General features: G+C 43.3%; 1 protein-coding gene across 3 annotated transcripts in view; it reads right to left on the reverse strand.

Moving 5' to 3' along the window:
- Positions 1 to 26180, reverse strand: part of SEL1L (SEL1L adaptor subunit of ERAD E3 ubiquitin ligase) — a 132917-nt gene that overhangs the window by 99441 nt on the left and 7296 nt on the right. For 2 of the 3 annotated variants that reach the window (XM_029597720.1, XM_029597722.1), the window contains exons 2-5: positions 15520 to 15557; positions 14566 to 14800; positions 2546 to 2713; positions 1901 to 2006 (exon numbers count right to left, since the gene is read on the reverse strand). In XM_029597720.1, the coding sequence (XP_029453580.1) occupies positions 1901 to 2006; positions 2546 to 2713; positions 14566 to 14800; positions 15520 to 15557 (547 nt within the window). Of the gene's footprint in view, positions 1 to 1900; positions 2007 to 2545; positions 2714 to 14565; positions 14801 to 15519; positions 15559 to 26180 lie in introns of all 3 variants that reach the window. The other variant, XM_029597721.1, reaches the window with a different exon arrangement.

Raw genomic sequence — 26180 nt, forward strand, 5'->3', positions numbered from 1 at the left:
ATTTAATCCTACTCTCTGTTTCCTGTCTTTTAACCAGTTTGCAATCTACAAAAGGACATCACCTCCTATCCCATAACTTTTTAATTTTCTTAGAAGTCTCTCTTGTGGGACTTTGTCCAATGCCTTCTGAAAATCCAAATACACTACATCTACCAGTTCACCTTTGTCCACATGTTTATTCACCCCTTCAAAAAAAAGTGTAGGAGATTTGTGAGGCAAGACTTGCCTTGGGTAAATCCATGTTGGCCGTGTCCCATCAAACCATGTCTGTCTAAATGTTTTGTGATTTTATTCTTTATAACAGTTTCCACAATTTTTCCCGGCACTGAAGTCAGGCTCACCGGTCTATAGTTTCTTGGATCACCCCTGGATCCCTTTTTAATACAGGAGTTACATTGGCCATCTTCCAATCTTCAGGTACCCTGTATGATTTTAATGCTAGGTTACACATTTTTACTAATAGGTCTGAAATATTTTTTTAGTTCTTTCAGAACTCTGGGGTGTATACCATCCAATCCAGGTGATTTACTACTCTTCAGTTTGTCAGTCAGGCCTACCACATCTTCCAGGTTCACTGTGATTTGGTTCAGTTGATCAGAATCATCACCCATGAAACCCATTCCGGAAAAGGTTCTCTCTCCAACATCCTCTTCAGTAAACACTGAAGCAACAAAATCATTTAATCTAAGTGCCCCTTTAATCCCTCGATCATCTAATGGTCCAGCTAACTCCCTCACAGGCTTTCTGCTTCAGATATATTTTTTTTTTAAAGTTTTTATTGTGAGTTTTTCCTCTATGGCCAACTTCTTTTCAAATTCTCTCTTCGCCTGTTTTATCAATGTCTTTTTATCCTATTTTCTTCTGGTGGATCCTTCTTCCAATTTTTGAATGAAGATGTTTTGGCTAAAATAGCCTCTTTCACCTCACCTTTTAACCATGCCGGTTATCGTTTTGCTTTCCTTCCACCTTTCTTAATGCATGGAATACATCTGGACTGTGCTTCTAGAATGATCACTATTGCCAAGCAGCCCCACCACCATTACCTCTCTCACCAAATCCTGTTCTCCACCGAGAATTAGATCTAAAATTGCTCCCTCTCTTGTCTGTTCCTGAACCAATTGCTCCATAAAACTATCTTAACATAACTATACAAATAAAAATACATGTTCAAAGACCCTGCAGGAAAGGTCAAGTATGAAAGCAGCTTCTTCAATTAAATATGCTAGTAAATCGGCAGGTTTTCACTAACTTACAGAAACTCATGTAACCCTGACTCAAGTGTCCAGTGGCAATTGATTTCATATAAAAAAAAAAGAGGGCAGACAACAGAAGACCTGCTCCTGGGACCTGGGTGGAGACTAAAGCAAGTTTCTTTTAAAGAAGGCATTAATATACTCTGGGAGGACCTCAGTTGACAAATTAAGGTAGTAAGGGGAACTTCATTCTTGTAAATATTTTGGGCCCAGTCCATAACACGATTTAAAAACTATGGGGGTAATTGTCAAAAGGATTTACATGCTTAAAACAGGGTTTTACATGTGTAACTCTCACACTTTATGGGCTTTTGAAAATTGCTATCTTAGTACAGTATATTTACATGCAGAACTCCTTTGAAAATTACTTAAGTATAGGACCTTAAACAGTCAAACAAAATGTAAGCAAAAGCAATTTCTGTAAAAGAAGGGGCATGTATTCTCTATAGCCCACACAAAGCATGATGCGTGTAGCAGCGTTTTGCACACTTTGAAGCCTGTGCAAATCAGGTTCTTGTGGCCTGGTTTTGGCCTCTGTTGGAAACAGGATGCTGGGCTTGATGGACCCTTGGTCTGACCCAGCATGGCAATTTCTTATGTTCTTATTTTGTGCTTCTTCCCCTAAAAGCTGACTGAGCTTTTCTTACTCTTTCTTCTGGGCCTTTTTACTGCTCTCATTCAGGATTTTCATCCCTAGCTGGTACAGATCTTCTGCTTCCTGCATCTGTTTTCTCTTCTTTGACTGTTCCTCCGCTAAAAACGAATACAAAGAAAAGAACATAAAATGAGTATTTCAGCAATTCTAGGTAGAGAAGCAAAAAGGAAAGCCTGCAGCCATAGCATTTGGGCTCTGATCCTAGGAAACCTCAAATTCCCAGGATCAGAGCCCAAAGTGGTATGGGCTGCAGCCGATGAAACCCAACCAGTACTTAGGTGGAACAGAAGGTACCAAAAAGAGCTTATTTAGGCCCTGTGCTTAAATCATCCCAGATTAATGTCTTTCTAATCTACTTTTATAAATCTCCAATGACTGAGACTCTACCACTTCCCTAGGAAGGCACTGAAAAACACCAGAAGCTGCATGAAGTGGCGTTGGTAGGTTTTCACTCTGTGCCAGCATGGTGTTCAGGGCTGTTTGCTATAGATGTGCTGACACAAGGCCGGCCCACAGAACTTCTCCTCGGAGTAGGGACATTAATGGTTAAGTTCTGATATGGACAAAGGACTCCGCAAGTCTTTCTATAAACCCAGATGCTGTGTTTTGTAAGAAGGGGAGCATAGAGGGGACTTACTTTCGCAGAATCCCCACTTTTCATCCTGTTTGTAGTCGTACGTTGTTGCACACCAGAGGCGGCCATCCTCTCTCCCATCCATTGTACACTCTGGGTATTCTTTCTCCAGGAACAGGAAGGGGAAGTGGCAGGGTTCACCATCTGCAGTACCTCCCATAGCAGTCACAGCTGAGAGACGGCAAAAAGAAAAAAAACCAAGCTATTTACAGGGTTTCATCGGGTCTTGCCTTACAAATTACACTTATACACATACACAGCAGCTGCAGCCAAGTCTTTTAAATGTCATGCCTGGAGCAATTTTTGTTTTCTGGTTACCATTTATTTAGATTCCTTAACAGCCGTTCCAAAAAAATGCCCAACATGGAATAACAGTCATAAAAGAAATGTAATGGAGAAATTACTTACCTGATAATTTTGTTTTCCTTCGTGTAGACAGACGGACTCAGGACCAGTGGGTTTATGCTCTGCTGCCAGCAGATGGAGACTCAGCAAGCTGAGGTCACAGCATATTTACTCCTGCAGTGACTCCAGCCTGCCAGTATTCTCTTCAAAAGAACTGGGTACAGCCCAGCAAAAAACCTGATTAAACATAGTCAACCATAACTGTACTCAACCAACCAGAAAATACTGAAATCTTGGTCCAAGACTAACAATGAAACCACACAGTCAATAGCCCAAACCTCTTTCTTCAAGCTAAAATTGCTTCACCATCTCAAACCCCTTTGGGAACTTTGCACTTTCCGTCAAGTTGTTCTTTCAGGTCTTGATTTTTTTAATTCCCTGTACTCCACTATATGACCATTAAAGACTATACAAATTCTGCTGTTTACTTAATGGATCACAAATACGGGAACACATCACTCCAGATCAAGGCTTCCAGTCCACTATCGCTTACAATATAAAACTGCAGTAATCATCCACGATCATCTTCACATCACCTTGGATCCAGTCCACTCTGAGTATCCCTACTCCATGTGCTTTGTATTCTGCAAGCCAATGCCTGCTCAATACTCCAGCTCCAAAAACGGCACTCCTCACTGAAACTAGGGAACACTCATGGATGGCCCAACACTATGGAACTCCATACCGAGCAACATATGCTCAACTAAAGATCCTAAGCAATTATTAAAAACATCTATACCAGCTTGCCTTCCCTGATAATTGTCTTCTATTGATATGCTTTTCTACTTCCATCAGCAACTGCTATATTTCTCTCCAGAACTGCATATGCACTTAAAATTGTAATCCAGCTGTTCCTACAACCCAAGTGTGTCGCTAAAGTGCATGTCTATATTACAAACCATCTCATAGATGTTAGATTGCATGTTTCATGTTATTTTGGTTTAATGATTATGTCTTCTTGTACCCCGCCCCAAACTATCAGGAGGGGTAGGGAAGAAATACTGAAAGTAAATCTACACCTCTAGCATTAAATTTTCAAAGGGGAAAAAACAAAAGGTGTAGATCTACACAGGTTAAGAGTTTACATCAGGCATGGTCATTTTATAAAAATACCATTCTGGAAGCCCAGTCTATATGTATTCAATGCATTAAAAAAAAAAAAAAAATAGTAGAACGAAGGCCAAACAACTACCAGCATAGATTAAAAGGTAAGATAAAGGTGGCTATTTTAGCCTAAAAAGCTTTTTTCAAAAACTAGGAAAAAAAAAAAAAAAAGAAGGATACATCAGAAAAAAATAGGAAAAAGCATAAACATTGGCAAGTTAGATGTAAAACACTAATAAGGAAAGCTAACAGAATTTGAAAAGAAGCTGGCCTTAGAGGCAAAAACTCAAAACATTTTTAAAACATGTCTGAAACAAAGTCTGTAAGGAAATCAGTTGGACCATTAGATGATCAAAGGGTTAAGGGACACTCAGAAGACAGACCATAACAGAAAGAACATAAGAACATAAACTGCCATGCTGGGTCAGACCAAGGGTCCATCAAGCCCAGCATCCTGTTTCCAACAGAGGCCAAACCAGGCCACAAGAACCTGGCAAGTACCCAAACACTAACTGTATGTCTATATTACAAGTTTTTGTCCTTGTTTACGGACAAGGATGTTGGGAAGATGCTTGTCCTGGAATCTGTAATAACAGATTGACAAACTAAAGAGTAGCAAACTACCTGGACCAGATGGTATACACCCCAGAGTTTTCAAAAAACTAAAAAATGAAACTGCAAATCTGTTACAGGTAATTGATAACCTATCATTGGGATTGTCTATTGTGTCTAAAGACTGGAGACCAATCTTCAAGAAGGGCTGTTGTGGTGATCCACGAAACTATAGATCAGCAAGTCTTACTTCAGTACCAAGAATAGTTTCTACATTTTTAAGGAACAAAATTGCAGAACATGTAGAAAGACATGGTTTAATAGTATATAGCCAGCATGAATTTACACAAGGCAATTTTGCCTCACCAATCTGCTAATTTTCTGAAGGGGTTAAACGTGGATAATGGTGAGCTGGTTGATATAACGTGTTTGGATTTTCAGAAGGCTTTTGTTTAAAAAAAAAAGTCTACAAAAAATGTGGAATGAAGTACAAAGCACACTTAAATATCATAAGGGAGCAATGTGCGCTGCGAGAAATAGTCTGATGAACTGAAATAGTGACCAGGTATTTTGTATAAACACAAAGAATACCTGGTCGCTATTCCAGTTTGTCAAAGTCCCCCATGAAAGACTTCTGAGAAAATTAAAGAGTCACGGGATAGGAGGCAATGCCCTATTGTGGATTGCAAATTGGTTAAAAGATATGGGGGGTGAGGAGGGGGGGAAAAGAGTAGGACCAAATGGTCAGTTTTATCAGTGGGGAAGTGCTTCAGGGATCTATAGTGGAACCAGTGCTTTTTAATATATTTATAAATGATCTGGTAAGGGGCTACAATGAGTGAAGTGATCAAATTTGTACTCAGCTCAAAATTATTCTGAGCCGTTAAATAATAAGCAGATTGTGAAAAGTTGTAGGACCTTGCAAGATTGGAAGCCTGGCCATTCAAATGGCAAATGTCAAAGTGAAGTGTGGGGAAAAGTAACCCACAATATAGTTACATGATGTCAGGTTTCATATTAGGAGTTACCACCCAGGAAAAGGATCTGGGCATCAGAGTGGGCAATACTTTAAAAGTCCTTGGTTCAGTGTGTGGCAGTGGTCAAAAACGCAAACAAGGTTAGGAATTAGCAGGAAAAAAAAAGAGTAGGCCTCTGTATTACTCCATGGTGACGCCACACCTGGCGTTCTGTGCGCAGTTCTAGTTGCTACAACTTGAAATAGGAACAAAGAAGGGTGACGAAAATGATAAAGGGGATGGAATGGATCCCCTATGAGAAAAGGCTAGAGAGGTTGGGACTGTTCAGCTTAGAGAACAGATAGCTGAGGGGGGGGGGGGGGGGGGGAGATATGACAGAGGTCTATAAAATCATGCGTGTAATAGAACAGGTAAACATGAATCAGTTATTTACTCTTTCCAAAAATACAAGGGACACACCATGAAGTTAGTATGTAGCACATTCAAAACAAATTGGAGAAAATTCTTTCACTCAACAATTGCCGGAGTATGTGATTAAGGCAGTTAGCATACCTGGGTTTAAAAAAAAAAAAAAAAAGTTTGGACAGGTTCCTAGAAGAATAATCCATAAACTTATTAACCAAGTAGAGTTTGGGAATAGCCACTACTTATCACTGTGCGATAGCAGCATGGGATCTATTTATGTCTAGGATCTTGCCAGGTACTTATGACCTGCATTGGCCACTGCTGGAAAAAGGATACTGGGCTGATGGACCCTCTTCTGACCCAGTATGGCAGTTCTTACCTTTCTCTAAATAATTAGATTTTGCTCCACTTTGACCAACTCTTACTGTATCATTTGAACACAATTTTAGTGTGTGTTATTAGTGCAAGGGGCTCTGGGTAAGGCACCAAATTTATTTTATTTATTTTTTTATACCGACATTCATATAAACATAGTGAATATGTGCACACACTAAAAACTGAAGTACTTGTTTCACAAAGTTTTCCTCCCAGGCATAAAATGAGAACACATTTATTGAACTTAAGACTACAGGTGGTTTAAACCACATTTCAGCACACTGGACTAAAGACTAGCACCATAAAACAGTATTGCACGCTGACCCAGAAGCACCTCAGCAGGGCCAAACATCTCATGAGTAGGCCACTGCTTTTTAATTTAATTTAGTCTGAGGACTAAAGCAGATTATTTGACAATTCCCTCTTCTGTGGAATGTTGGCACCTGGCTGGGTCAGTAAATGGCTGGGGAGCTGTCAAGATGTTTTCCTTTCTTGGAAAACTACTTTAACATTTTATGTTGGAACTTCAGAGTCATCTTTCTACCTCCTAAGCATGTGCAGCATTCTGTTCTACCTCCTTAATCCTGAAGTTCAACGTGGTTTACAACAAATAATAAATACAATTCATGTACAGTTAAAAATATAAAATTCAATAATAAAAAAACAAAACATCAGTAAGTACTGCTTGGGGACATTTTAGAACTTAAATGTTTTGGGGTGAAATAAATTATTAGGGTATATTCTTTATAGTATGTTTGTGTGTCTATATTAAACAGACAGTCAGAGGGCAGGCAAACACCAGGGGTTTGTGTGTTAGGTCGGCCATCATAGTTGGTGATTCGATTATTAGGAATTGAGACAACTCGGTGGTTCGTGGCCATGAGGATCACCTGGTAACATGTCTACCTGGTGCGAAGATGGTGGACCTCGCGCGTCACCTACATAGGATTTTGGACAGTGCTGGGGAGGAGCCGGCTATCGTGGTACATGTGGGCACCAATGACATAGGAAAATGTGGGCGGGAGGTTCTGGAAGCCAAATTTAGGCTCTTAGCTAGAAAGCTGAAATCCAGAACCTCCAGGGTAGCATTCTCTGAAATGCTCCCTGTTCCACGCGCAGGTCACCAGAGGCAGGCAGAGCTCCGGAGTCTCAATGCGTGGATGAGACAATGGTGCAAGGAAGAGGGATTCAGTTTTGTAAGGCACTGGGGAACCTTAACCAGGGTGGCACTAACTTTTAAAAAGGAGACAGAGCAGCTTTTAAACTAGAACAAAGGGGAAAGCCGACAGTCGCTCAGCAGCGCATGGTTCGGAGAGAGGTATCTTTGAAGGATATTAATGAAGCATTAGAGTTAGGGCATCCCGACAGTGAGGTTCCAATAATAAGAAAAGTAATCCAAGTGCCTGTAAATAAAGAATCACTTGAGCTAAAAGATTCCAAATGATCCCTGAGAACTGAAAAGCAGAATGAAAATACAAACACACACTTTGAAATGTTTGTATGCTAATGCCAGAAGTCTAAGATGAGAGAGTTAGAGCATATAGCAGTGAATGATGACAGACTTAACTGGCATCTTAGAGACTTGCTGGAAAGAGGATAACCAATGGGACAGTGCTATACCAGGGTACAAATTATATCGCAATGATAGAGAGGAGCAACTAGGTGGCGGGGTGGCGCTTTGTCTGGGATGGCATAGAGTCCAACAGGATAAACATCCTGCATGAGACTAAATGCACAATTGAATCTTTATGAGAAATCCCCATGTGTGTCGGGGAAGACTATAGCGATAGATGTATACTACCGTCCACCTGGCCAAAATGATAAGATGGACAGTGAAATGCTAAGAGAAATTAGGGAAGCTAACCAAATTGGTAGTGCGGTAATAATGGGAGACTTCAATTACCCCAATATTGACTGGGTAAATGTAACATCAGGACATGCCGGAGACAAAGTTCCTGAATAGAACAAACAGTTTTATGGAGCAACTGGATCAGGAACAGATGAGAGAGGGGAGCAATTTTAGATCTAATTCTTAGTAGAGCATAGGATTCGGAGAGAGGCAATGGTGGTGGGGCCACTTGGCAATAGCAATCATAATATGATCAAATTTAAATTAATGACTGGAAAGGGGCAATAAATAAATCCACGCCTCTAAGCTTTCAAAAGGGAAACAAATTTTTCTCATTTAAAAAAAAACAAAAAACTGAAAGGTGCAGCTACAAAGGTTAAGAGTGTGCAACAGGCGTGGTCAACCCATCTTAGAAGCACAGTCCAGATGTATTCCACTCATTAATTGCCAGCATATATAAAAATTGAGGGGAGAGGCTATTTTAGCAAAAGATCTTGTACAGGCACTTGGTGATGTGTGTTCAGCTCTGGAGACCGTGACTCAAAGGGTAGAGAAGGTGACCAAAATGGCAAGGGGTCTGTTTCAGAAGACCTATGAGGAGAAGCTGAAGAAGGATTTAAATATGTACACCCTGGAGGAGAGGAGGAGCAGGCGAGATAGGATACAAACATCAAACCTTTTCACTGGAAACTGTAGAACAAGGCATCACAATATGAAACTCCAGGGGGACAACTCAGAACCAGCATCAGAAAATATTTCTTCAGGGAGAAGATGGTGGATGCCTGGAATGCCCTTCCCAAAAAAGGTAGCGAGGACAAGAACAGTAAATGCTTTTAAAAAGAGTATGGGATAAACATTGTGGAACTCGAAAGGCCTGAGGCTAGTAATGAAGAAAAGGGGTAACCTATGTTAACATTACATAGAGGCAACCTGCACAATATGGCAGTTACTACCATAAGCCACTTGCTGGGCAGAATGGATGGCCATCTGGTCTTTATCTGCCACTATTGCTAGGTTACTAGGTTATTATAAACATAATAGTAAAATAATCCCCTACCGCTCATCTAGGTAATACTCACTACTCTCAGAGACTAAACCAGCTATGGTAAAATAATGCTGCAGATCCATGCAGGAAGCAGGTTTTCAGAGTTATTTGGAGCTGGCTGGCTTAAAATGCTGCTTGACTAATTTCTGCAAAAGCAAATGTGCAAGAGTCTACATACTTCAACTGGCACATGCAACCTCTAGTCTTTTGCCAAATAGATCTTCAATACTCGTCAATTTGTGGAGAACCCGGAGCAATATCAGACCACACCATCCCTCAAAAATGACAACTTATTGAAAGCTTCAGTACAGGAAACACTCTGATTGTGCCACTGACCCATGTCACCTGCAGTTTACAATGAGCCTGACAACAGCTGCAGGGTTTGTTTTGCTGAAACTGAAAACAATTCTGAGAATATGAATTTTCTGTTTCTGAGGATACATTTCAAAGTATCAGTTTTGGCAGCTTGTTCCAGCGCCCAGGTGATGTAAGAGTTAGTGCCATGGGTTAACACAGGGGTAAGCAAACTTTCAGCCTCTGCTCCCCCTTCCATCCATACAATTTGTTGGGCTCTCCACCCACCAAAGTTGGGTTACATAGAAACATAGAAATGATGGCAGAAGACCAGACGTGCCATCCAGTCTGCCCAGCAAGCTTTCACACTTATTTTTTGGTGATACTCTTGGCCTTTATTAATAACTTGTTGGTTCTATTTACCTTCCACCCCCGCCACTGATGTAGAGAGCAGTGCTGGAGCTGCATCTAAGTGAAGTACCTAGCTTAATTGGTTAGGGGTAGTAACTGCCACAATAGGCAAGCTACTCCCACTCTTATTTGTTTACCCAGCCTGAGTAATTCAGTCCTTGTTGGTTGTCGTCTGAATATAAATCCTCTTTTCTTCATTCCCCCTGCCGTTGAAGCAGAGAGCTATGCTGGATATGCATTGAAAATGAAGTATCAGGCTTATTAGGTTTGGGGTTGTAACCGCTGCAACAAGCAAGCTACTCCCCCACTTTTTTGTTAATGCAGCTACTCCCCTGCTTTTTTGTGAATACAAATCCTTTTTTCCACATTTCCTCTTGCTGTTGAAGCATAGAGCAATATTTGAGTCACATTAACCGTGTGTATGTTTATTGAATAAGGGTATTAATCTCCAGGTAGTAGCTGTCATTCCCGCAAGCCACCCCCATGCCTCTTCTCTTCATTCACATCCTCTAGACTTTATGGATCCACAGTGTTTACCCCACACCCCTTTGAAATCCTTCATAGTTTTGGTCTTCACCACTTCCTCCAGAAGGGCATTCCAGGCATCCACCACCCTCTCTCATGTGTATATAAAGTTTGCACACCCCTGAGCTAACCCATGGCACCACCTCTTTTACTCCACCTGGGTGCTGGAACAAGCAGCCAAAACAAACTCTGAAATGTATCCTCTCACCAACCAATCAGCTATTGAACCGTTTGCCAAATAGCAGGCAATCACTCTGCCAGCAAGAAACTCAAAATTCCAGTTTGGATTCTCTTCAGGTTCAGCAATCAGATACACAAAAACACAAAGAGAGGCAGATACCACACCACATCCAGGCAGGCACCTCACGGTAACAGCAGCACAAACTCCTTCCACTGCCAGACACATTGTGAACTAACAAAACCCTACAAAAAAGACATAATCTATACAGCAAATCATAACGTAACAGTAGTAACACCAAGAACCCTACCTGTGAAAAAGCACAGGTAAATATTACACTGGGTCCCAGAATACACCACCCACTGGGGAAACAAAACAGACACTACATGCTAGCAGAATAGCAGACTAAGTGGACCTAGTGTCCGCGAGGTCACTCGATGAGCAGGTCTCGGTAAAAGGCGGGGGGGGGGGGGGATAGCGAGCACGCGGAGTTCATGTAATCGTTAAGGGAAGCAGCGTATTGGGGGGGGGGGGAGGGGTAGTGTCGTGCCTGTGAGGGGAGTGTGGCGGACAGGGATTGGTGGGATGTATAGTGGGGGTTTGGAAGGTGGAGAATGATTGGCGAAGGAGATTTGAATCCAAATTTAGGCGGGGTGGATCGACGTGGGGAGGCAGTCGGCGGTTTGCGCGGCGGCGAGACAAGGCTAAAAACTTGCTTTACTTGCTTGTATTGCTAAGTTTTGTAGTCCGGGCTCGGCGGTTTTCCAGTTTTTGGCATGGCCAGGTCGTGGGAGCAGGCGGAGGTCGAGCGCGGTGGAGAGATGACAGCAGCGATAGACTCCGAGGAGGCAGCGTGGGTGCCGGGTGAAGGAGCGGCGGCGGAGTCAGACTGGGAGGCGGGCCCGGAGCGAGTGAGCGGCGTTGTTAGTCTTGGTTGGGGCGGGACCGGCGGCGAAGAGGAAGCAGGTGCTGGGAGAGCGATTCCTGACGTCAGTAGAGGGGATTGCCGAGGTGCCGTTCATGGTCGGCTTCATTTGATTTGCTTAGGGCTGGCAGGGGGGAGAGGTCCGTGAGAGCTAGCAGGCCGCGGGGAAAAGGGCGGAGTGGCCAGCGGAGAGGGGTAGCGTCAGCAGAGGGGGAAGTGGAGCCGATTGCAGTTTCAGGCCGTGGGGGCGTGCGGCGAGGGACAGGGGTTGCTGCCAGGAACGCTCAAGCTGACATGGGAGTCGGCAAGCCATGCAGGAGGAGATCGGGGGAGCGAGGACATACAGGAAGGCTTGCAGCTCAGTGTTCCTTTTAGGGGAAGGAGGGGTAGAGGGGTGTCCCTGGAGTGTTTGGAAGGTGCAGGTCTAAGGAGAGCTCGGGGAGTGGGCGTGGCTCGGAGGGGACGTTCGGCAGCTATTGGGGATAGAATGACTTACAGACCTTTGGTTCGGGAGCAGGTGGAAGATTTCTCGGGGGATGTAGGGTTTTTTTAGGTGCTAGCCGAGGATACGAGGTGGGCTCGAGGACTGTGAGGAGCAGGGGGGGGGAACGGACGGGGGACAGGAGAGTTTGGCGGGCATGTCTCGAGGTGTAGCGCAGCGTGGCTATAATAACTTACTTGCCTGTGATTTTTCATGGTTGGGAGGTGGGGAAAGTAGCAGGAGCAGACCTCTGGGGGAATTTCAGGAGTGGAGAAATTGGGAGATGGAGGGGCCTGGGTTGGTGGGGGAGTGGGACTTCTTGTCTGGTACGGGGCCTTCTCCCTCTTCTGCTGCGGTGTCTTCGCAGGTGGATCGGGCAGTGGATGATGGAGCTCTGCCGGGTCCCTCGCGACAGGAGGCATGGCGGAGCGTGGCCCCTGCAGAGGTTCGGCCTGGACAGCGAGAGAGGGTAAATGTGACAGGAGCGGTGGCTGTGGAGTCTGACCCGGCAGGTGAGTATGTAATTTTTCCACGGCTTGATCGGGGAGATGTTCCTCAGCCAAAGGGTGCAGGATTGAGCGGAGAAAGATCGGATGGGAGAGAGGGTTTGGGGCAGGAGATAGAGGTACAGAAGAGCAAGGATGAAGAAAGGGGGAGTAGTGGAAAAGGGGAGTTATCCAGGTCGGGAAAGTCTAAAGAAAAGGAAAAGGGAGAAACAGCTTAGCAGGCACCGAGAGAATTTCTCAATAATGAAAGCATAACAGCGTCCACCATCTTAAAGATGCACTTTAAGTGAAATATGTATGGTGCATCTATTAAAAGGGAATAGATGGGGTTTTAATGGGTGGGGAGTGTATGTGGATGAGTGAATGTAGTGGGTATATGTGTTTTAGATGTTAATATACTGCTGCTAAATAAGTGTGTATATTTATGTACATTGGGTTGCACATGTTTTTAAAGATGGTGGACGCTGTTATGCTTTCATTGAGAAATTATCTTGGTGCCTGCTAAGCTGTTTGTGAGGCACACAAAGTGGATTGTATGATAAGTGGAATGATTAGAATATACCAGGAATTGCTGAAGATGTATTTGAGGTGGTGATATAACCGAGAAGGTGTGCAACGGTGCCGGTGATTGAAATTGGAGGAAGTGTATTTTAGGTGCAATAATCTGGAGGGTGGAAGGCCGGTGGGTCTCGTCGTCTCCAGATGAAGTGGGAGTGATTTGTCCCCTGAGGAAGCTGCGGCGAAACGGGGATCCCTGTTGGGACGTTGTGAACTGCTCCCGTGGAAAGAATACATTTAGGATTTAAGAATGTGTGTTAAGCACTTTAAGTGAAATATGTATGGTGCATCTATTAAAAGGGAATAGATGGGGTTTTAATGGGTGGGGAGTGTATGTGGATGAGTGAATGTAGTGGGTATATGTGTTTTAGATGTTAATATACTGCTGCTAAATAAGTGTGTATATTCATGTACATTGGGTTGCACATGTTTTTGAATTATTGTAAACATCAGTGGATGTAATTAATAAAATGATAAAAAATTGATGTGTATGTATTATGTTAAGCACTGCTGATAAATGGTAATATTGATAACAAAATTGTTATGAGATTATAGTAAATTGTGAATGTTAATGCTATAAAAATGAACTCATAGGGTTCCCTATGTATGTTGTGCTATGCTTCAGCTAGCAATATGGCATCCAACTTTCCAGAGAGAGACAGGTCCGAGATAACACTCTTCAAACATGGGATCTGGGACCAAAATCAGCAGGAGATTTAAATGTTTCCTTGAGCGGCAATCTGAACTGCTCAAATGTTTTTTTCCATACAAAGAAAAAAGTTATCATAAGGTGAATAAATATTTGATGGAAAATCTGGTACACGGCTGAAAGACTGAGCTAATCGATGGTATGATGGGATGTTGGTTTCAAAATCAAGTGCAGATTGCTCCTGAAATGGCAGAAATTGTCCGCACAGATCCCAAGTCTCAATGTCTGAAACTTACAACCTTGTGCAATTGTGCCCGAGAAACCAATCTTTATTTTTACTGTTTTAAGGAAAAAGGGGAATTAAAGAATCTCAAGCGACAGAGATTCTGTGTAACTGTATCACGGGAGGACACAGCGTCCGGGTCCTAGCTCTGCCTCCACCTTACATCTTGGGAATGCTTCTGCGTCACCATGTGCCTCAAAGTAGAAAGCTCATCCCTTTATATGGTAAGGGCGCAAGGATCCCTGAACAGTTGGCTTGTCAGGCTTTAAGAATACAAACGGCATTCTCTTACTCTACAGAAAACCTATTAATTTTGTGCCCAAAGCATTTCATAAAATGGACAACAGACCTTTGTATCACAACACGAACACGCCTTCCCCCAACCCTGAAAAAGGGAAAAAAAATCCATGCAACAAAATCAAAACCTATTGGTTGTAGTTAATATTTTTGTATTTGATAAATGTGCACCATGTTCCAAACAGGAAAACAGAGAATCGTTACCTGGTTTCTGAACTTCTATATCTTCTAAGTTCTCATTTTTTGGGTCTGATATTTCTAAGGAAACAGACTCCTCCAATATCACCACATTCTCGCTCTCTGCTTCTTGACTCCTAAAGCCATCCTCCTCATCTCCATGGGCATCTTCAGAGTCCTCGCCTTCCAGGAGGATTTGACCTGCCACCACTTGTGCCCCCGTGGGGTGCTCTGATAACTGCTCCTCTGAGGATACGGAAGACTGGAGAAAAGGAACAAAGGAAGCAAAAAAGATGGTACCAAATTGTTTACTCATTGCATCTCAGTTTCTCTTTCGCTCTCTGTGCCAACATCCTTCATTTGGTTTCAAACACTTGTTTACAGAACAGAAGAGTAAGAGAGCCTGCAAGCATTAAGAACTCTGCTATAGAGGAGCTCCACAAAGAAAAAAACAGGTCTTAAAGACCAACATAAATCACTCACTCCAAACAGTTCTTATCTGGCTACAGAAAAATGCACACACTGAACTGCAGACTTTGAATGTCTGCAGGAAGTTTCCTGACTGCCCTGACAGAGACCTAGGTCTAATTCCCAATTCAGGCTGGTATGGCCTGGGTCTGCTGCTCAAGTATGCGACAGTACTGCTATTATAGAGAGACCCAACGTCTGGTCAAAGCGCAGAATGGAAGCAGTGCTACAGGACGTCTATTCTGCCTTCAGATACGGGAAATCACTGCAACACTTAGCCCAGACGGTGGGAGAAAACGGAGAAGTTCAGCGACGGAAGGACGGCTCTTTGTTGAGAGTTACGGAGAGGAAGCCAGGAATTCCCGAAGGAGGAAAAATAATGTACCAGAAAATGAAAAAGTACAAATCATGATGGTAACATTTTTTCTTTTTCTACTTACTTTATTGGATTAACAAGATGACTGACCTGTAAGATTTTGGAGCGTATCAAGGAAAAGGGTATTAACTGCTCACCTTTGATTCTAGGGGCTCTTCTTTGTCAGTGTCTTCATCTAAAAAATAAAACAAGGAAAATAAGTAATTATTAAAAACTTCAAGAATACATCTCAAGCTTTTTGACCCAACTTCTCAAACTCAACACAGTTGTGAACTACCTGAAAGCTGTGAATATCATGAGCATTTACCGTAGTTCATGTATATAGAACAAAAACACAACAATGGACAGTGGCAGTGCTGTTATATAGGTTTGAGTGGCAGACCTGGCTGCTTCATCGAGTCAGCAGAGGCCAGGGTGGCTGTGATGGGAGTGTTTACTGCCCAAGGCTGGAAGGGGATCTCAGCCATAGAGCAACGAGGACACTTTTGGTTGGGGACTCGGGATGCACTCGGAGCAGGTCCCAATAGCAAGCCCTGGTCTGTGGGGCTATGCCGATAAACTATGAATAAAAGTCCATGATGACCTGGTCTCAGATCCCTCCTCCAGCATCAGAAGTGGCAGGGAGTGGGACAAGATCCAGCTGGGCTACAGAAAAAGATGAATCAGACAAGAAGGGGGGGAAAAACAAGTCTCCCTTCTGGGCACCCCAATTGTAATAACCTAGTTTTAAACTCATATGAAAGACTGTGACGGGCTCTTAAAGTAACAGCCGGCATAAAACGTGCTCTTGTGTTCCCAAGTCTAGTACAACAATTTCTTTTCCCCACTTCATGTCAAAATAAAATGAACACAGAATGAAAAACGAGACTAAGTCACAGGCACTTTATTCCCAAGACGGGCGGAGAGTATGAGGTTAGTTGGCAAGCAATCTATTTCACTCCTGCCTTCACCTATTGCATCAGCCACTGTGATATGCCGAAAGCAGCAGGACAGCAGGTTTACACTGAAAGGGTAGAAGAAGTAAAACATGGGTCACAGAGGGGAAGAGCACAAACCTGGGATATATTAAATTGGCCCAAGCAACCTTACAAGCTCAGTGGCCACGAAGCTGGTTCTCTCAACCTGGAGATACCAGTTCAATCCCCTTCTTCTCTTCACCGGCTGTCAGTACTCAAACAGTAAGCTCTGTGCAGCAGTGACTTTGTAATCATGTGATTTACTCTGCTAGGTACGTACAAGGGAGTGTCAAAGTGAATTTAAGCAGAACATCAAAACAGCTGAAAGCCCTCTTACTGATTCCGCCTCAGACGGCATAAACATTGCCACGTAAGAAAGTAGCCCCCAGTTCAGGCATAGCTGTGGCCGTAGTACACGTTTTTCAAAATGTACAATGATATTTAAGCAGCACCCGCTGAAGGAAAAAGAGCAGTCATCTTTCTCCTGCTGCCCCAATCCCACTGTTCAGAAAGAGCTGGGCAAAGTGACTGCTGAACTTCAGCACAAAGCATTGGAGCATTGCATTGTGCTGGATCAGGTCTAACACGCATGGCATATCCTTTGTACTAAGGGTGATTAAAAAAGTAAAAAGGATAAGCAAACAGAATAAGAGATTATAAACTATGACGAGATCTTGCCTCTAACTGTTTAGATCAAGCTGCGGGATACCCGAGAACTAGAAATAAACTTCTGTCCTTGAACACACACGGTCATGAGAAAGCTCCGTCTGGTACAATACCCAAGACCACAGGAGGGAAGCTCGCAGATGTGATCTGGGCATGAACGCATATTTATGCACAGAAAATATGCTGTGCGTGTGCCTAGAAGTCCCAGTGCTGGATCTCTGGCTTCTGCCCATTGACTAACACTACCGCGGGAAACGTTACTGCACCTGTGACCAGGAGTAAGATCTCCAGCAATAAGAAAACCTGAGTTAAGACAGCACACCTCTCTGCACTGGGGGGTAATAGTTAATGCCTTCATTTCTATGGGATTTCCATACCAGAATGTGAAACGGAACGCGTGGCTCTGCGCACATTTTTCCTGCGCCGGCAGTGACATTTGCACACAAACCGCGAGCACACCAGTAGGTAAAACCGTGCGCTCTGCTGAACACACCTTACTACATCAGGTCCTGGGTGAGAAACAGCCAATGCTTAAGTGCTTGCGCTCTCCTTTACTCAGCCTGGGAAGCTCAGGATGCGCCATGTGTGCTGCACAAAGAAGAACCTGGCTCTTAATGCTACCTATTAATTACCACAGCCCGGGGAAGAGGAGGCGTGCATGATTAACACACTCCCAGAAAGGAGCTCCTACAAGTGGAAGAGCCACTGCTGCTGAGAGCAAAGCCCAGGTGCTGGTCTGGATCTCAGCATTAGGTAGTGGTGACTTTTCCGTGGCACACACCTGATCTGACAGGTCTGAAAGCGCTGCTCTATAGAGTACTAGAAAACCAGGAGGTGCCAGACATGCAACACGACTTTCCTGGAGAACCCATTGCTTGCACACATTCTCCGATAGCTCACAGCTTCTGCCATTCCTCAGCTAGTTTCCCCACAACTTAAGCTATTTTAGATTTGAAATTTAAACGAGACTCATTTTTCTAAAATTTCCCTTGTGTTATGATTGCAAGATGATACGGCACCATATTAAATTCTGCACTACTGCGGAATGCAGAATGTGTACAGAATTCCCATTTTCTGCACAGAAAATGGCAGAGGAGACCCCGGCATGCCATGAACGGAGTGCGCGAAGGCCCCGGCGGGCCGTTCGTGGCAAAGATGAAGGCCTCCATGTGCTGCGAACGGAGGGGAGAGTAAGGAGGAGAGTGAGAGAGAGGGAGCATGGGAGGTGAGAGAGCCGGGGGGGGGGAATGCTTGAATGTGGGTGCCAGAGAGAGGGAGCCTATATAAGGAGATTGTGAAGGAGTGAGTGTGAGAGAGAGAGAGATTGGGAGCTCATGTGTATGAAAAAGGGATCGTGTGTATGTGAGGGTGCTAGCCTGTGTGAAGGGATTGTGTATATGTGAGCCAGAGCCTGTGAGAGGATGTATGTGTGAAAAAGAAAGGGAGCTTGTGTGGGTGTGTATGCAAGAGAGAGGGCCCTGTATGAGGGGATGTGTGTGTGACAGAGTGAGGGAGCCTGTATAAGGGTGTGCGTATGTGTACTAGAGAGAGGGAGCATGTGTGAGAGAGGGAGGGACAGAGGGAGCCTGTGTGAGGTGCAGTAGTGGAAGGGGTTGAGCCTAGAGGTGGAGGGGGAGAGATACTGGCAGGTGGAAGAGTTGGGGCCTGAGAGGGCAAAGTGGCCAGGGGAGTAGGGAGAGCGAGTGGAAGGGACACACTTACAGTGAATTGCTAGGGAAATTCTGCATCTCTAAGTAACAACTTTTCTCTGTATTAATTTAAAATATAAATCCTTAATGCAGCCAAAACAGAAATTCTGTTCATCTCCTCTGACCTCACCGCTACCTCACCTCAACTCCCTCTTAACACTCAAATCACACATGTAAGAGATCTTGGAGTGATCCTCGACAACCGGATGAATCAAAAGAAAGCCATCAACAATTCAACTAAAGACTGCTTTTACAAACTCCAAGTTCTAAAAAGGCTTAAACCTCTCCTCTACCCTTACGACTTCAGGACAGTCCTCCAAACCACGCTGTTTGCCAAGATTGACTATTGTAACACACTCCTCCTGGGGCTTCCTCGTTCAACCACTAATCCACTACAGATGTTACTGCACGCGGCAGCCAGAGTCTTGACCAACACCAATCGTGGAGACCACATCATGCCCATTCTACAGAACCTACACTGGCTTCCAATAAACCACAGAATTTTATACAAATCCCTCACCATAATCCACAAAGCTATTCACAAACATATCCAGCTTGACTTCCAGATCCCACTCAGACTCCACACCTCCACCAGACCGATTAGAGAATTGTACAAAGGATCACTACTCATCCCCTCTGCCAAAGCTTCTCGCTACACAGCCACCAAAGAACGAGCATTCTCAATAGCAGGTCCCGCTCTGGAACTCTATCCCACCAGACCTCAGATTGGAACCCTGCTTACAAACATTCCGGAAAAGACTTAAAACGTGGCTTTTCCGCCAAGCTTTCCTATAACAGGTCCGACTTTAAAACCTTTTTATTTTACTTCCTCGCCAGACATGTACCTAACCCTGCTTTATTCTACCCAAAATGGTTATTTATTTATACAAATAGTTATTCTCTCCCTTCCTCTTCCTTCCTGCGTCCAAGTTTTTGATACACCTTGTTAAATGTAACTTTCTGACTCCTGTTAAAGCCCTATTGTTAAACAGTTGATAATGTATGTTAACCCTTGGTTCATTGTAAACCGATCTGATATGACTCTTGTCATGAAGGTCGGTATATAAAAGAATTAAATAAATAAATTACTTAAAGATTAATGATAAAAAGGCTTCAAAATCCTCCTTGTTTAAATCAAAACATCTCTCCAAAAAAGGAGGAAATATACTTTACCCTTATTACCACGCAAACATTTTTGGGAAATTGTATCAGAATAAATGTGCCTTCAGTGTCGCCTGGCTCTTGCCCTTACAGGGCTACAACCAGTATTGTGTATATAGCACACACAGTCACCTCATTTACTTTTTCCCAATTCACTTTTTTATATTTTAAAACCCCATCACGTGACCCACTACTTTCTAAAAAAAACTTGTGTCTCACTCACTGTTTAAACTTAGCCCACACCTAAGTGGCTCCACACAAATCCTCAAAACATCTTTCAAATTCTCAAATTTTTGATCATTTTGAATCTTAGACACGTTTAAATGCTTATCCCGCTATTCATTCAGCTCGTAGTCTCGCAGTGCCGCTGTTATATACACACGCCCGTGCCTCTCGACATAGACGATGTTTCGGCGGAAGCACCCGCCTTCCTCAGGGGGAATCTCTCCTAAATATGAAAACACATTCATTCTCACTAATCACAATAGTTCTCAAACATTTTTAACATTTTTATGGCTCTAGCTACGCAACTTACTTTCAGTACTGGCCGCGACCGGCTCCTTTCCCCAGCTCTGCTTAAAAAATGGCGTTTGTCACTCAAACTCCCAGAAACCACTGCTTTTAAACCAATGCCCTATTATATTGGCTAAGGGGTCTCTGTTAGAACCGCTTTCCCAGTTTGTGGACACATTTTTGAGACTATTGGTCCCCGCTCTCCCTTCTTATGTTAGGGACTCAAGTGATCTCATAAGGCTGTTGGAAAATCTTGATGTGCCTTTGGAGGGGGTGGCACTGGTGAGCATTGATGTAGTATCGTTGTATACTAACATCCCCCAGGATGATGCTTCACGGGTGATAGAAGCAAAATTGGAGGAAAAGGGCATCAGAGAGCGTACCCAGATACATTTTGTAATAGCCCTGGCAACATTAGCATTAAAGAAGAATTTTTTTCTATTTGATGGGGTATATTATCAACAGGTGGGGGGGGGGGGGGGGACAGCAATGGGGGCAACAATGGCCCTGAGTGTTGCCTGCCTATATATGGGGTGGTATGAACAAAAGTGGTTAGAGGGTTGTCCCTATAAACAACATATATTACTTTGGCGTCGTTTTATAGACTATATCTTTATATTGTGAAAGGGAGGGCAAGAACAGTTTCTAGAATTTGGGAGATGGTTGAACAGTTGTGATTCGTCCATACAATTCACATTTAATTATGGTGGTACAAGGATGGCCTTTTTGGACATTCAGATTGAGATAAAGATGATCAGCGGGGTGGGAATGTTGATCTTAAACTGTTGCAGAAGGAGCAAAAATGGATATTTAAATTCGGCACGGTTCACCCAGAGGGACTTAAAGAAGTGGCTTGGTCAGTTTTTCTGGAAAATTGCTTGGTTTAAAAGCAGTGGTTTCTGGGAGTTTGAGTGACAAACGCCATTTTTGAAGCAGAGCTGGGGAAAGGAGCCGGTCGCGGCCAGTACTGAAAGTAAGTTGCGTAGCTAGAGCCATAAAAATGTTAAAAATGTTTGAGAACTATTGTGATTAGTGAGAATGAATGTGTTTTCATATTTAGGAGAGATTCCCCCTGAGGAAGGCGGGTGCTTCCGCCGAAACATCGATGTCGAGAGGCACGGGAGTGTGTTTATAACAGCGGCACTGCGAGACTACGAGCTGAATGAATAGCGGGATAAGCATTTAAACGTGTCTAAGATTCAAAATGATCAAAAATTTGAGAATTTGAAAGATGTTTTGAGGATTTGTGTGGAGCCACTTAGGTGTGGGCTAAGTTTAAACAGTGAGTGAGACACAAGTTTTTTTTAGAAAGTAGTGGGTCACGTGATGGGGTTTTAAAATATAAAAAAGTGAATTGGGAAAAAGTAAATGAGGTGACGGTGTGTGCTATATACACAATACTGGTTGTAGCCCTGTAAGGGCAAGAGCCAGGCGACTGAAGGCACATTTATTCTGATACAATTTCCCAAAAATGTTTGCGTGGTAGTAAGGGTAAAGTATATTTCCTCCTTTTTTGGAGAGATGTTTTGATTACTTAAAGATTGTCATGTAAGTTGTGTTATTTTGACCAATATACAGTTTGCAGAATTTTAAGTTTATGTGCACAGAATTCCCCCAGGAATACGATATGGATGCTCAGGCAGTGTCACACGCCTACACTAGCACTTGGTTTTCTGTGTCTTGGTTTCCTTCTCTAGCACGGTCAGGGAAGCCTCAATGGTGCACAGATCACTAATAATCCATCCCAGATCTCATCAAAAGCCAAGTGAGAAAACAGAAACTTGCTGCACAGTTCATCAAGAAATCAAGGCCCAAAAAAAAAAAAAAAGGTAGTTTAGATTTCAATGTCAACCCTACGGATTTCAGCAAGTACAAAAGTTTCACATACATGCCAAATATAGGCACAAGAATTCTTCCGTCTCTACGGTAAGACATTAACCAGCCCCACACCCTGTGCTGTATAATAGTATCAAAAGGTACCCATTTCTATAATTATGATTTCTTACTTAGGACTCTGGTTACTTTTGACATTTTGCTCCAAACATTTAGCGTAGTAGACAGAAGTTAAACATAACATACTAAGAGGGGGCCAGATGAAAAACACCCTTCTCAATGTCATCACATACAGTGGACTAATTGCTGGACTACTTCAGGCAACAGGGAAAACCTCTAGAATATTTTTATGTAATAGACTACACAGCCTGGTTTTAGTTCTCTGTGCTTCAGAGATTACATAACTGAATAATCATATACAAGAAATAACTATAGGTACAGAAGCCTGAACAGAGTTATTTCACTTGTTCATAAGAAAAATTGCATAGTATCTAAAATGAGATTTGTCTTTTTTTTTTTTGACAGTGCTTGTGAGATTACAGTCCACACTTCAGCACCAGCCTGTGATATCACAATAAAAGGATTATGACTTCGTGGGAGAAGGAGCAAACGTAGAGGGATAAATACCATGAGACAATGATTCACACAACTTTTCTTATTTATTTTATTTATAAGGCTTTTAGTCTACAACCTCCATAATAAAGTTTGGTGCGGATTACAAAATAACAATCATAAAACAACTAAAACATATACCAACAAGTTAAGATCACCACCAACATATATTGTCTCTTTAAAACATTTTAGAGAGTCATCCCACTTCACCCAAATGCTGCCTCAAAAAAAAAAATAAAAAATACTGCCTTCAATGCCTTTCTAAAAACTTTAAAATCCTATACTGAAGTCTATCCCACTCATTTGGTGCAACAGCAGAGAAAACACGCCCTTGGTTTTGACCCATTTACATTTTTTAACTGGAGGGGAACATCTAACAATAGCGAATTCTCAGATCTCAGGGCGTGCACAGGAGTATAACAATAAAATCTTGTAATATACACAGATATTACGCATTACATAGTAATGGAAAAGGTATCTAATTATAAATACATTTAGAGTTCCCACGGGAATGTTTATCAATATTATTTATTTTTATATACAGATCTTCTTGCATGGGATACAAATCAAATTGTTATACAAATGTTTATCAATATTAAATAAGAAGGAGCAAGTTTGCTTACCGTAAACAGTGATTTCCATAGATAGCAGGCTGAATTAGCCATGATCTGTGGGTGACATCTTCCGGCAGCATTGAACAGCTCTCTCTCTCTCTCCAACCAAGTAGAGCTTTGAGCTCTACTGAGCATGTGTGGGAGTTCCCGTATGGGTGTTGCTTCAGGGACTCCTCAGTCCATGTCAAAGCTAGCAGGAGTATAGTCTACTCTCCAGAGAGGACGACAGGCATCTCATTGCTAATTCAGCCTATCTACGGAAAACACCGTTTACAGTAAGAAAATGTGCTTTTTCCGTCCATATGAAGGGATGAATTGGCCATGATCTGTGGGGAGCCCCACAGCTGCATAAAGTTATTCTTAAAATGGCACAGCTAAAATGCGAACGTGTTGGAATCTCTCTTTTCAACTATACCAATTAACCAAAGCCCCCTGTAGTGTGTTCAAGTCTGTTGAAGCCCCTGAAGAAGCCATGCAGGCAAAACATGTTGGGCTGATAATTTACAACTGATTAGTGGAAGATCCGCACACTTTTGGAAGTCTTTTTGAAGATTTGCTTCCTTCAATCTAGATGACCGTTTCCAGTTTTATCAGAACATCATCTTTATGCAGTTATGGAGATGGTATGAGTTCCAACTGAGAGGACTTTATGAATATCATTTCAATTGTTGAAGATATTTCTCTATTTTTTATGAGAAGGATCTGGACTGAAAAGCTTCATACAGATTAATAAACTTATTAATGTGAAAAGACTAATTTTGGAACTTCAGATAGTGTGTCTTTAAAGCATGAACCTTTTGCACATAAGATTGGGGGATGTGGGCTTGTTGACAATATTGTCTTTTTTAATTTTATGAATAGGATCATTATGTAACATTTATATTATATATGTATGAATGTATATATGACTGCACATATAATTGTAAAATTGGTTGATGTTTTGACAGGCCTCGGGTAGTGTTTTCATTCACCATAGGGGAAACCACAGTCTACACGGAGGCATTCTTGGACTCTGGGGCAGATTGTAATTTTATCAAGGAGTTACTGGTTCACCAATAGAGCTTGCCCATGACCACATTGGCTTCACCTCTCACTGTTTTCTCAGTGTGATGAGTTTCTTCCCAGCTGCCTGACCATGGTTACCTTACCCTTCACACCTTGCAGACCTACCACCATCAGGAAAGTATAATTTTCTGTGTGCTACCCAGAGCAGTCAACTCTGCAACTCTCGGGTTCTCCTGGCTCAGGATCCACCAACATGCTATAAATTGGGGTACATGGAGCCCCTTCCTACCAGAAGCACTGTTCTTCTCGGATCCTGCCATTGGTCACAATAGCTCGGGCAATATTACCTGGACTTGCCAGGCCAGCCACTCCAATACCCGACTTACCGATGTACGAGGCAAGCAACAATGTAAGACATTGCCGCCTCACAGCTCTGGTGACTCCCCATTGATCCACTCCCAAGGAGGATTCCCTTTAGGAGCAGAGTCCATTCATTGTCCACAAGGGAGATAGAAGCCATTCAAGTGTTTAAATCCCTCAAGCTGGACTCCCACATGATTCCTGTCCCCACCGCCTGGATTTCTTTAAGCTGTTGCTGTTGAGGTAGGGGCTGTCCTCACTCAACACAATGACCAAGGGATTTGCGGGTCATGCTTTCACTTCCCCAAAGAGTTCAATCCCGCAGAAAAAAGATCAATATGTTGAAGCCCTTTCATGCTTTTTCAAAAGCAAAGAATCCTTGGCACTTCCTCTTAAACCTGCATCTAGCCTTCAAGTCCCTCAGATGACAAATAACTCCACCAATGCTTCCCCCAGAAGCCTAAGCCTAGATGCCTGGAGATAGAGCTTAGAAGGTGGGGTACTGTAACATTTGGCTGCTTGTGGAACAACACTAAAAGCAGCCTCACTTACCCTGACCTTGGCACACTGCTCAGTCTCCTCTGACAGCATGGATGACGCCATACCTCGCCCTAACACCTGCTTCCCCTAAGTGTGTGCATGCGCTGCACACCAGCTTAAGGTGGTTGAACAGCAGGAAACCTCAAGCCGGTGCTCCTTGATGTCAGCGTGGCTGGGTATTTAAACCCTGGCGGTGCTCCAGACCAGTGCCTCAGCAACAGGTCCCCTGCAGCCTTGCAGTATCTGCTGCTTCTTCAGATCCTGTCATGCTCCATTTCCAGTCTCCCTTGCTTCATCCAACCTGCCTTGCCCCAGCTCCAAAACTTATCCCATTCCGGTCCCTTGTCTGCCTGATCTCCTGGTACTGACCTCTGCTATAGACCCCGACTATGCCTTGATTACTGCCTGCTCTGACCCTCGGCCTGAAACTGGTAACTGTCTGGTCGCTGCCTGCTCTGACCTTAGCCCGACTCTGAACTCTCTCATTCTGAATGCTCTTTGGGACATTCGCCTAAGTCCTGCTGGCCCCTGCAAATCAAAGGCTCAACCTGCAGGGACGAGGCTGGTATAATTGAAGGTCCAGCTCAGTCCCAGCCAAGGGTGTGTCCGCCAGCTGTCGGTGTGAGCCTAGTGGGGGTCACCTGCTAGACTGCATCAGCCATGCCAAAGCACAAGGGATTCACAACCATGACACCATGCACCAGTACATTGAGAGTTCATTCCCTTTGTGTTGGATGCTTTGAGGCTCCTGATTGCATTAACTCTGATGCAGTTTGCGTCGGGTGCTCCGATGCAATCATGGCTTTGATGCATCTTCGGAGGGCATACA

This window comes from Rhinatrema bivittatum, chromosome 4 (genome assembly GCF_901001135.1).
Source record: "Rhinatrema bivittatum chromosome 4, aRhiBiv1.1, whole genome shotgun sequence".
Taxonomy (NCBI): Eukaryota; Metazoa; Chordata; class Amphibia; order Gymnophiona; family Rhinatrematidae; genus Rhinatrema; species Rhinatrema bivittatum.